The sequence below is a fragment of the Stigmatopora nigra genome, chromosome 21, assembly GCF_051989575.1.
Source record: "Stigmatopora nigra isolate UIUO_SnigA chromosome 21, RoL_Snig_1.1, whole genome shotgun sequence".
NCBI classification, from domain to species: domain Eukaryota; kingdom Metazoa; phylum Chordata; class Actinopteri; order Syngnathiformes; family Syngnathidae; genus Stigmatopora; species Stigmatopora nigra.
Window position 1 is genome coordinate 7,609,564 of NC_135528.1, and position 12,748 is coordinate 7,622,311.

Here is a 12,748-nt window from a genome sequence, read left to right on the forward strand (position 1 = left end):
GGAATCTCGTCGTGTACGTTATCCACGTGGCTTACCTGCCGTTTGGCCAGTTCTGAACAGCAGAGGATGTTTTTGGAGAGGGAGCACTCACTGCATCATTCGCACGAGATGACGGAAAAGGTAGGCTAAGAGTAAAAAAAAACTTCCTATTGGTGAAATAGTTTTTTGACGTTTTTTTGTGTGTGTGTCTTTGGCAGGATGTCCTGGACAACTCCAGTAATGGAATCCCTCAGATCTCCTACAATGGACATGCTAGCGTATCGCCATGACAACTTGACTCACTTGCTGTTGGCAGTTTTTAGAAAGCATGGCTGGGCATTGAACAACACATGGACGCTAAAGGTGCTGACATTTGCTCTTTTTATTTTTAATATTAAGTTATTTCGAGCATACCAAAGAGGTTGAATTGAAATTTTATTGTCAAATAGTACAAAGGCAATATATACATATTAAGGCACAATACTATACTGCTTGTACACTGGCCGTACCTGAGAAATCTCATGATAACAATATATTTAGAATGATCTTAAATTTAATTCACAGAACAGAATTACTTTTTATTGTTTGGATAATTGTACCACAATTGCACGCAAAAAAAAACTGAAAAAATATTGTTGTAATTTGAATGCCAATGTTAGTAACAGACCCACATTCAAATATCTTAATGTTAACTATGTAAAAATCATCATTATACCCAAAAGACAAAATACTTATATTTGATAGCTCGAGTGCAGTTGTATCTATTAAATGACTGTATGCAAAAGAGGTCAAACTTATTTTTTTATTAGCGCTCCTTAAGGTAAAGCAAATAAAACTGGAATGAAAAAGTATTGCGTGGATGTCTGTAAAAGACCTCTGGTGACCCGAATGATGTTATTGATGAAAAGGATACAGAATCAATGATCACCTGTTGACGAACACTGAGGCAGCGCTCCCCTTGAATCGACCTTATGTAACATTGGTGTGACTCTCACTGAGCATAGTGGTTAATTTTAGAACATTAATGCCTGAAAATGGCATTCTAAAACAATAATACAAAAAGAAAATAATTAAAACAAACGGACAAAAAAGAAAATAGCACTCACACCACATAGTTCATTGTTATGTCACATTTTTGTGACAATGTTTTTGCATTTTTTTGTATAATATCACATTTTTCCACAGAAGAAAGCATCAATAATGGTCTTAAATGGGCCCACTAATGATTTGTGTTCATATTATACTTATAATTGTAGTAAACCCTTATTTGTCCAGCAGAGGGCAGAGCAACGCAGAACTTTGCTCTTCCTACAGCGGAAGTGGCTGCTTATTGATTTTCCGGGCTCCTGAGCCAAAATGGCGACCTCGCAGCATGTCGCGGAGGACCCAAAACACGTGAAAATGTCCGGCGAAACCCTTGAACATTGCGTTAAGACCCCAGCGGTCGTAGCTTCCTCTAACTCAGGAACAACTGTCTTCGAAGTTCAGTGCGTTATCCCGTCTTTTGCCGACGCTTCTGAACTTGTGTCAGCTCCGTACTCGTGCTTGGTACGCAACACTCACCGAAGACATGTCGCCCTGCCACCCGTTTACCTGAACAAGAAGAGGACGGGCTTACAAGGCGAGTTACAAGCAGAACTTCTCAAATTCTCCCCAAGGTAATGTCATAAATAAGTATCATGTTTATTTGGTGTTTAATTGATAATGTGGTGCCATTACATTCCATGTTAAAATGGCGTCGGCGTCTATTAACGTTAACGACAGCTACTGTGTTCGTTAATTAATCACAGTGACGTCAATAGAACACAACTATGTCATTCCCTAGTATTTTGTTAGTTTTAGCGTTGTAAGGGGGTATAGTTTAACAGAATTACTGTATGGTCAATGTAATGACAGCTAAATTTTGGTCACTTTTCCCCATCAATGGCAGCTGCCAGAAAACAACTGAAGGTTTGTTCTCCAAAAAAATTCAACTGCAATAACATTCTGTAACATTACCAATTCTGCTACATTTTTTTGCTATAATATCTGCTTTCATCAAAACAATCCCGTCCACTAGGTGGAAGCAAACTGTAACCTTTGATTGTTTTTTCAAAACTGCTGTGAATTTAAACTATACAGTAGCCACTAAAATATGCAAATTGGGAGCATTATCTCCAGCTATTTGCTTTTTTACTTAATGGATTGTTTTTTTTTTTTCTCACAGCTTCCAAGGCGTCCCTGTCGCTTACGACGATATACGAATCGTGCGGCAATACGGGGACATTTTTGACGACAGCGGATACATCCACGTGGACATTGAAGCCAACTATATCCTATTTCAACCTCAAGGAGGACAGCGACTATTGGCAAGTGTCCCCCTTATCTCTGTTTTGGACAAAAAAAGCATGAGAAAGTCATTTAACGGCCTGTCTTTGCGCTTCTAGGGGAAGGTGAACAAACTGGCGGCGAGTCACGTGGGCTGCCTGGTGCACGGCTGCTTTAACGCCAGTATACCCAAACCCAACCTGGTTTCCATGGAAACATGGAGGGTAGCGGGGCCTCAGATCGGAACCGAGCTGGAGTTTGAGGTGGTTGCGCTCGATGCCGACGCTACCGGCGTGCTCCTTATAAGAGGAAGGCTGGATAGAACCAGGTTTGTGGACTGGAAATGTTCTTCAATATATTTGATTGAAATTAATGTGACACCGTTTGTGTACATCAGGGTTCAGGAAATGTTGGCTATGGCCGAAAGCCCCGAATTGGCCAAGCGAAAAGAAGCGGCACCAGATGCCGGAGACGCTTTGGAGTCCGTTGTCGAAGACTCCCAGAAGAAGAAGAAAAAGAAAGACAAATATAAAGAACACACAGAAGAGGAAGAAGTGGTGCCGCCGCTTGAGCTGAATGAAAGTGAAAGCGGCTCAAGTAAGAAGAAGAAAAAGAAGAAAGATAAAAGAAAAGATGAGTCGGAAGATAGCATCAATGGTGATGAAGAAAAAGAGGAGGAGCTTCAGATCCCTGTCACAGAAGCCCACACAGATGAAATTGAAATCGGCTCAAGTAAGAAGAAGAAAAAGAAGAAAGATAAAAGAAAAGAAGAGTCGGAAGATAGCGTCAATGGCGACCAAGAAAAAGAAGAGCCGGTTCAGATTCCTATCATGGAAACCTACACAAATGGAATTGAAATCACCTCAAGTAAGAAGAAGAAAAAGAAGAGAGATAAAACAAAAGAAGAGTCCGAAGATAATGAAAATGGTAATGAAGAAAAAGAGGAGCAGGTTGAGCTCCCTGTCATAGAAATCCACACAAATGAAATTGAAATTGGCTCAAGTAAGAAGAAGAAAAAGAAGAAAGATAAACGAAAAGAAGAGTCCGAAGATGACATCAAAAGCGAGGAAGTAAAAGAGGAGCAAGTCGAGCTACCTGTCATAGAAACCCACGCCAGCGACTCCAGCGGTTACCTTAGCGACAAGCCCAACAACAAACGGAAACGGGAAAAAGAACCAGAACACGAACTCGAGGCCAGTTCGGATGTCGAAGTCACAAAACCAAAGAAGAAAAAGAAGAGGAAAAGTGAAATGGATTAAAAGAGATTTTCTCCATTTTTGGCCTTAGAAAAACCACCAAAGCCTCACTTTTTGTCACAATCCAAACATGTCCAGAAATACTCTATCGTTTCCCCCCCAAAAAGTTTTTTTCTTTCCCCTCATTCATCAGAATTGAGCCCCATAGAATTGCAAAGGCTTTTTTTGTTGGTGTTAAATTTGCTGGGCCAGTGTCAGGCGATGAGGTGTCGAGAGACAACTTAAAGGAGCGCCCGTGTTTTCTTTACCTCCCACCAGCACCACCTCCGCCCACACTCACACAAATCCTGCCTTTCAGCGGGGAGTCTTAATTAGTGGTCAGGCGCAAAGAAGCGGCCGGCCGGCCGGCTTATCGCCCGCCGTCTAAAAGGCCGCAACGCAGATAAGGGAGTGAGTGCAATTAAATGGGCTTCATCTGTCACATATGTTTCACATATCAAGACTTCTCTTGGTTGTAATTCTAATCATTTAGCCACAAGCCCCTCCCACTCAAGATGGATTTGAAACCCTAACCACTGACATGGCCATACAACATCAAAAATGGAAATAAATGTCTTTTCTGTTTTCATTTGGATTGTTTTCAGTCATTTACATTTCTCTTTCTGTTTGAAGTTAGTGTCAATTTGTCTCAATTCCTATCCTTTAGTTTTTGTTTTAATTAAATGTTATGTTCGTTTCTATCTGTTTTTGATTTTTTTCAAGGATATAGTTGTTGTGTACAATTGTCTAAATATCAGTTCAAAAATGTATATACTACTTTACATTGTATTTATTCATTCAGCTTTCCTACCACAAGGTTTGTGGGGGTGCTGGAGCCTATCCCAGCCAACTGCAGGCGAAGGACAACCCGGCGGAATTGGCTGCCAGCCAATCGCAACCACCGAGAGGGAATTGAACCCAGACTGCCCGCACCAAAGTCCTAAGGAGGAACCACTGCACCAACGGATTTCCTATTTGTACGTATTGAATTTTTATTTTATTTTTTAAACAGATTTTAGCGTGTTTAACATTCAGCATTTAAAAAAAAAGAAGTTTTCAAACTCCGATATATCCATTTTTACCTCAGAAAATATAATTTTATTTCATTATTAATCTTCATTACCGCTTATCAAGGTTGCTATAGCCAGTTAAAATTTCATAATAAAAAATAATGACTTGTATCCTAGTATCTATATTAACAGACCCATAAATTTCTATCCAATTTTCAGCCAAAAGTTTGATTGTACTGATTTCTATCTTACAAATCTACCTTTTAAAAGTGACCTATTAATTTAATGGCACCCACAGGACTCGTGTAATCTGAATACTGCGCCCGGCCCACGTGCACCTGCACCTGGATCGCCCCTCCATCGCCTCCCATTCGTCTTGTCGTCCCGGCTATCTGGCCGACTCCCCCTTTTCCCTTCCCCTCTCCTCCTACTTGTTCCATGATTTATCGGAGGCGGAGTGCAGTTCACACGCATTCCACTCCAGATCCCCCCCTCCTGCCACTGGACCCTCATATCTAGGCCGGCTCGTTTATCTTGGTGATCCTGCGATGCCCCGGAAAAAAAGGAGAGGATGAAGGAATGAGTTGTTTTTGTTCCTTAGCAGGCCAGACAATCTTTTCCCTCACACCTCTGCTTATGTCCATTGGCTTTGTCTGCCTCTGTCCTCCTCCAGACCCCTAAATGGCGGCAGGTCATAAAGCTTAAGTGTTCCATGAGTTGCGCTCTCGTGAATCGTCGGGGGCGACGCCATTGGCGAGCGAATGGTGTCAATCGTATCTGTGAAATCCCTTTATGGCTCTTCAAAGGCATCTCTGCTTTGTGTCTTGCCTTAGTTTTTCTTTCATTCTCGTTTTCATTCACTTCAGTTGGACAAAAAAAACTCATTGGCGACTCTGCTTCTGCAAACATGCAATTATAACCCTGTTAAGTAAATGTTGGTGGCTTGTGAAAGTGGATTCCCATTTATTTGTTTGGTTCCCCGGCACCCAGTCGGCACTCGGTAACCATGGTGACAAGGGATTGATCGACCCTTATTGAGCAATGTTGCTTTTTCAACTTTTGACACTTGGCTTACTTACTACCATTGACAGTAATAGACGTTGAGAGGTTCAAAAGGGTTGGACATCCAATGACATCAATGACAACCATTATGATATGCCTTGTTTTTTTATACTTGTACTAGGCTGTTTCTAACTTCTTTTTCCATTTTTGTTACAGTCAAGAACAACAGAAGTCAGCGTTTCACTACAAAAATATGCAACAACACTTCACCATAGGGTGAGTACAGCCATTTTTGCTTCATATTTAATATATATCTTTAAAAAGAGATAGTTTGAGGTTCTACGGTATGAAATTTTATATGAAAATAACTTTTTCTGCCCAAAATTTGCCCTTATAAAATCGTACTTTTCATGAAACCTGTATCTCTTAAATATCTTAAATTATTCCAAGTGGTCCCAAGTTGAACATTGCGCTTTAAGAACCCCTATAGCAACCACTTTTAGATCTATTTCATCCCAAGACACAAATATTTAATTTCTGTAACTTGAAACAAAAACTATATCCCCATTGAAACCCAGCTCACTTATAGCCCCCTTTTTTGCATGATTTTGATTGGACATTGACAAAACACTCTGTTTGACCTCTTAAATCCTGCAATCCACTTTGGGTGGAGTGCCTGTTTCATTTCACAAGACAAATAGTACTGCAACTGGAATGCAAAAAAAAAGCCATTTGAATTGAGAAACTTAAAAGGCACCAAATAGCTGACTTAACCCCCCCAAAAAAGAGGACAGTACCAATCAAATCATAGCCTTAATTGTCCATATAGAAACAGACTGGGCATCAATGGCCGCCAATGAGTTAACAATACAGGCAAACATTCCTTGTCCTGTTCCACATACTGTATATTATGCAAGCAAAAGCAAATACTCCCCAGTCGGTCAGTCCAATAACTTAAAAGGCGTCTACAGTCAGAACAGGCGAGCGTCTTCCCTTCCATTTTCCTCTTCTAAATAGACATTGTTTGCAAGAATGATGGCTTAATTCACCAACGCTTTTCCGAGTAGTACATCACTATTTGAAATCCACAAGCTAGCAGCCGAGTGAAATTAATAAAGGCTCAAACATAATCGAGAGGTAATCACTGTTGTCTAGACAGTTGATGCCCACAGTCACTAAAATAGTGCTGGGAGGGAGTTATTATTTATTGTTTGATGCATTCATGTACTTTTGTTGTGATAGATGTCCGCCAAGCAGCAGTAAAATAATGATTTGAGATTCAATTTTAATAATATAATTAAGTCTTTTTATGTGGTGAGATTAAAAAAAATAGCTTCTTGAAGAAAAATCGAATTATGACCAATTTCGACTATTATAATAACATGAGTTGAAATGAAAATATCTGAAAATGTAGTCTAATGATTTGTAACTACTAATACAATACAAATAATGTGATGACTTGGCAATACTGTACATAAATGATTGTTAGAAAATAATAATAATTCATCTGCAAATTAATTTTCTTGAGATTTTGGCTCCCAGCCATCAAAATGGAACTTTTTTCCATGATTGCAATCGTTTAATCGTCCGGCACCTTTCAAAAGTACGTCCGAGAATTGGCCCAGCTTCTTTTATGTAAATAAACAGTGGAGACGGGAGAAAGAGAGCCGGAGTTGTGGGGGTGTTGACTTGTGTTACGGCGGGTGGGACAGCAAAGGGGTTGGATTAAGACCAGAAAAGAGGAATAGAAAGGAAGGGAAGCGAGACGGAAGGTTGCCCGCTGTCGCGGCCTAGATCCACTACTATAGCGGTCGTCCCCTTGGCTGTTAGCCAGCCAGCCCCCCAACCGGCTGTATAAACACGCCGCCATCGGCCAATCGAACGCCGTTAAAGGCCAGCCGAGTCGACCAATGAGTCACTTTGCGGCAAACACGAAGATGGGAAGGAAGGATTGTCTTCAAAATGACACTTTAACAAGTTGCCCATTGGTCAGGAGTTAAACGCATCTCCATGACTCACGGCTTTCATTCTCCCTCCCTTTTTTTTTGAGTCCGACAGCAAATTAATCGAACAATTTAATCGCCTCTACAAAAACATTTCTTGGTGCATGTGTCAGGTTGCGTCGATTTAATGACTTCTTGTGATTGCAAGATGGTTGCCTGTAGGTGATGGAGAGCCAAAAACAACATGGTGTATTGAATGTATGCGTTATGCGTTTTAAGGACCACACACCATTTTTGAGAGGTAAAAATTTTGGGGGTCGTCCTTACGGTAAGAAAACTAGTGCTTTGTGGCCATGGATCAACTTTTATGTCAAGGCACTACAATATAGATCAAGATAGATTCGTATATTAGATACAAATCTTGTATTTACAAGCTAAAGTATCTTTAGAAAGAATCTTTAGAAGTAATGCTAGCTAGTAGCATTACTTGGCCAATGTTTACTCCCACTAACTTTTAGTCAGGGTAAAAAAGTCATTGATTTCAGCACTTAATAACTTTGTCCTCTGCCATTCCAAGCCTTGAAGGTGTGTTTGTGCGCCTCTTTCGGGGGGCTTTACTCCTTATTTAAGACCAATATTTACCCGGCAGCCCCAGGGTGAGATTACCTCATATTCCACCACCCAGCTGCTCGTTCTCAGCGTTTCCACGACGACTGGCGGAATACCCCATCATGTTTATCTGACCCGATGGAGGAAGGAAGAAAAAAAAAAAACACTTGACGGAGGATGATGACAATCCAAGTTGTGTATCCGAGATAACCCACGCTTTACTTTTAGCCAGATAGAATCTCAGAATACTCATTTATACTGTAGTTAGTTTATAAATATATCTTAAATTCACTGATTTATTATTGTTTACGCCATGTCAATATATTTACAGTTGCAATACAGAATTTGTTAGGAGTTAATTCTCACTTTTTTTTTCTTATTTCAGGTAGGATTTGACAAGACTTCACGTTTTTGTAAGTACAATTCACTTTTACTACTCTTTCTTGGTTAAGTATTTGTGAATAAGAAAATCCCACTATTGGAATTGCAGGATAATGTAAGAAATGATCGTTGTTATCCCTCACCTAAAGTTAATTGGCCAGTGAACATGTTTGAAGTGAGAGTTTATTCACAGTAGAGCAATGCAAAACGCAATGATGAAGTCAACGTCTATTAGTGTCAGTTTTCTTGCCCCCAAGAAAGAAAAAGCCCGATATTAAACCAACTTTTGGAAGGACATTGGAACATTGTCTTGAAGAGGAACAACAGCCCCTGTCCTGTCTCCACACTCCTCTCCCATGGGAACTGCCACTTATTTGCCCAAATTTGCAACAGAAAGCTTTTTTTGCTGTGTGCACACTGTTAGGGAATGTTCTGTTTGGTCTTCAAGCCATGAAAAGAAGAGCAAACAGCACTCGCCGACCCTCCTCTTCCTCCCGTAAGCTCTCGAATTGGCCTCCGGGAGGACGCGGCCACACTTGAAGAGGCGCTGAACCTCCTCCGCGCGGGTCGTATTGGACCCGGGCCAAATAGGATCTCACCCCGTGGCGCTCCATCCGGATTTCGACCCAACATCAGGATATAAAACCGCCCTCGCAACTCCCGGAGTCGCCCTCGATCCGCCCGCTCGGTCAGCGATGTGAACCCGATGGATTTCCTGCAAGCCTGCGACAATCCGGACGGACGCCCGTCGAGCGGCGTGGGGAGGTCCAAGCGGAGACGGATCATCACGGTGGTGCAGCGGCAGGCGGCCAACGTCAGGGAGCGAAAGCGCATGTTCGGCCTCAACGAAGCTTTCGACGCGCTCAGGAAGAAAGTGCCCACCTTTGCTTACGAGAAGCGCCTTTCTCGCATCGAGACCTTGCGCTTGGCCATGGTCTACATCTCCTTCATGAGGGATCTTTTGGAGGACACTTGAAGGCCCGTCCACCAGTCAGAAGCCTCCAGAGAACTGCACAATTGAGCAAATGCCACCAATATGGAGCTTTTAGTGCTTTTCAAAATAGGCTTTGCAGCCTTAACATTTACCTTCTTTTTTTTCAGCCATTTCACTTTAACAGATTGGACCTCTAGCGCCTTCCATGGCACTGAAACATGAGTCTGAACAAAATGGACGTCTATTGCTGTCAAAGGTGCGAAATGACAAAAGTGCTATGAGGGAAAAAATAGTAAAATAAGTAGTAAAATTGTCAGGGAGAAAAAAAGCCAAATTTAGGAGAGTAGTTGTAATCTTAACTAATGTTTTTATCATATCACTTTTCCCTCTTACTATGGTGACTATGATAGTATTTCATTATATAACAATCCTCCTGATCTTTAGATTTTATTCTTGTAGTCCTGTTTTTCCCCCTCCCACTTGTTTTAACGTCGTCATTAGCAACCCGGCAGGTAAGACTTTTTCAGCACCTTGGAGAGGGGCGCACGTAAACGTCTCACCTGTATGAGTGTTATCACTACATTTGCATAATTTCCCCACCACGAGCCGCCACTTCCACACTTTTCTAGCTTTCACGATAGTCTTCAATTGGCACCCCCTTGAGAGAAAAACAAAAACAACAACCAACCCCCCAAAAAAGAACCTTTGTCGAATTCGTCCCTCATTTCACGGGTGCCTTCAGCACCTCCACTGTTTGGATTAGGCTAGTCGGCGACCCCGCTGCGAGTGCGGATCCGCCCCGAGAGCTCCCCGGGACGGGACGTCTTTTAAACCTGAGCCGCGCGGTGTGGACGTCCCCGCGGGGGTCGCAGCCATTTAGGCTAAGCGCATACCTCAACGCGGGGCCGCTGACGGGAAAATAAACACGTCGCTCTGGTTACGATCGAACGGAGGAAAAACCCCCTGCTGCCAGTTACGACCTCCTGTTTCACTGCCTTTATTTTTATTTTATTATTATTTTTGCGCGTCTAGACTAGTAAAAGTCCAAACCATTTTGAAATGTCCCTGTAAAAATGAAATGTTTGTTGTTTAGTTTAAAATCGCTCATGGAAATCAAGACTAGTTAGCTACCTTTGACAGACATAGACGTCCAATCCATTTTTCTCATAATGATTATTGATGACAATGTGTTTTCCCCATCAATTCCAAGACAAACTTGATTGAATCACTCCCATGGACTGTCATAAACGTCCAACCCATGTGAACCATTATTGCCCTAAATCTTGACGACTGGCCCCTTTGAACCCCCTTTCATCACGAAGAAACAATGTTTTGACAAAACTGGGTCGTCTGAGTGAGGGGAAAAAAAACTTTTAGTGCAAAATGCCCCATAACCGAAAACGCCCACAAACCCTCTTTAGCGCACACAAAGTTAGAAAAACACAGCCCCCCTCTTTTTGCCTTCAAGACTTTGTGATATTAACACAAGTTATTCCTGCCGTGGTATTATGTTACACCCCTTCCCACCCAATCACAAGGCTCCCCAAAATCCAGCATCTCGTCCCCCCACTATAAGAGAGTGGGAATTACCTCTTCCCACATTCTTTGGGGGGGAAATATCAACAAGAGAAGAGCGATCGGGTTGTCAAATCGGACAATGCGGGACGACGAAGACGACTACTCCTCCACACCGATGGACAGCGCCGGGAACAGCGAAGAGGAGACCGAGCGCCAGGCGCCCAGGAGAGGCGCCAGGAAACGGCGCCCCACGGCGGCGGCGGTGCGCAGGAGCCCCGAAGAGCGTGGGGAGAGAAGCCTGGAGCTCCCCAAAAAGCGACGGCGAAAGAGCGGCTGTGCCGCGGAGAGTTGGAGCAGTGATGCCAGCGGCAGTCCCGTGAGCGCTACCGCCTGCGCCACCACCATCACACCCACCCCCTCAGATTCTTCCTCCCCGGACGAGCTCCACAGCCAGCGCGTCATGGCCAACATCCGCGAGCGGCAACGCACGCAATCGCTGAACGAGGCGTTCACGTCCCTGCGCAAGATCATCCCCACACTGCCCTCGGACAAGCTGAGCAAGATCCAGACGCTCAAGCTAGCCGCACGCTACATCGACTTCTTGTATCAAGTCCTGCAGAGTAGTGACGAGTTGGACTCCAGGGGAGCTGGAGCCGGGGCTGGAGCCGGGGCAAGCTGCGGCTACGTGGCGCACGAGCGCCTCAGCTACGCCTTCTCCGTCTGGAGGATGGGAGACGCCACCAGCCACTAGCGCCCCACCAACGGCACACCGTGGATGGGACACAGAGCCAACGGTAAACTGGATTTCCTCCAAAGCAGGGATCAGTGCTGAAACTCCCTAAACACTTCCACACAACCACGTCCTTAAATTGGCTTGAACCTTTTGGCATACTTTAACTCCTTGGCACTGAAACACGAATTAATGAGACCTCCGTGAGGTTCTCAAAATAGGGCACGTGGGCCACATCTGGTCCTTTTGGGGGCAGCGGTCGTTGCAGTGGTTCAGCTATTCAAACACACTTTTTACATTACATTGTATTGACAAATGTAATATTTCACTCAGTTTATGCCATAGACGCCCAATTTATTTGTACTGGAAATGCATGCACATCATTTTAAATTGAATTAACAAAGTTAACAAAAATACAATAACATTTTTGACATTTTAAAAAGTCAATACATTGAGTTGATATAACATTACAGTTTAAATTTTAGGTTTAATGTAGATATAGACTTTCATGATGTCAAGTGAATGTTTCTAAGGTGAGGGTTTAGTCGAGAACCATTGTATCAGTCAATGAAAAATCCAGGTATTTCACATTTTTCCATCAAGTAAATACATATGAGGCGATTGTTTTTAACCCTTGTTCGTATTTATTTTTTTGTTGCCAGATCCTCCATTTTGAAGATTGTCGTGACAAGCCGGGCCGGCCAAAGCGCAGCTGAGGCCCATCTGCCCCGGCCGTCGTCATTCCTCCGAGGAGAGCGGGATGTGCGAAATTTCCCGTTGCAGGGACTGTTATGTTTGCAAGGGAGCACTTACAGGACAAGACGGATATGAAGAAGAGACACCACTGCGACTAGATGAATGTTGTCCAAACAAAAGCAGCTTCGGAGGAACTGCTTTGAAACCCGAGACAAAGCCACGCAACGCAGCAAACAAAGTATTTGTATTTATTTGTTTTTTCTACTGGTGAGAAATCCACTCGCCCCAAGACAATATTTATTTTGGGGGCGGGCTACCACTCAACGCTTGTAAATATTTGATAATAAACCAATCAAAGTGCACTTCTGACACAAGTATTTATTCCATTTTTCGTTCAACTGACG

The 12,748-nt window shown here is 42.9% G+C and overlaps 3 protein-coding genes across 3 annotated transcripts; all 3 read left to right on the forward strand.

Annotated features, from left to right (window-relative positions):
• polr1f (RNA polymerase I subunit F) lies at nucleotides 1-4,222 on the forward strand. Its single transcript, XM_077743619.1, has 6 exons — nucleotides 1-120; nucleotides 198-342; nucleotides 1,258-1,637; nucleotides 2,186-2,327; nucleotides 2,406-2,614; nucleotides 2,684-4,222. Exons 3-6 carry the CDS (start codon nucleotides 1,336-1,338, stop codon nucleotides 3,543-3,545), a joined length of 1,515 nt encoding a protein of 504 aa, XP_077599745.1. The 5' UTR covers nucleotides 1-120; nucleotides 198-342; nucleotides 1,258-1,335; the 3' UTR covers nucleotides 3,546-4,222.
• Nucleotides 4,223-9,078: 4,856 nt separating this feature from the next.
• Nucleotides 9,079-9,764, forward strand: LOC144214895 (fer3-like protein). The gene has a single exon (XM_077743622.1). The coding sequence runs from the start codon at nucleotides 9,173-9,175 to the stop codon at nucleotides 9,440-9,442; it is 270 nt and encodes an 89-aa protein (XP_077599748.1). The 5' UTR covers nucleotides 9,079-9,172; the 3' UTR covers nucleotides 9,443-9,764.
• Nucleotides 9,765-9,871: 107 nt separating this feature from the next.
• Nucleotides 9,872-12,706, forward strand: twist1a (twist family bHLH transcription factor 1a). Its single transcript, XM_077743621.1, has 2 exons — nucleotides 9,872-11,712; nucleotides 12,311-12,706. The coding sequence occupies exon 1, from the start codon at nucleotides 11,058-11,060 to the stop codon at nucleotides 11,667-11,669; it is 612 nt and encodes a 203-aa protein (XP_077599747.1). The 5' UTR covers nucleotides 9,872-11,057; the 3' UTR covers nucleotides 11,670-11,712; nucleotides 12,311-12,706.
• The last annotated feature ends 42 nt before the right edge of the window (nucleotides 12,707-12,748 follow it).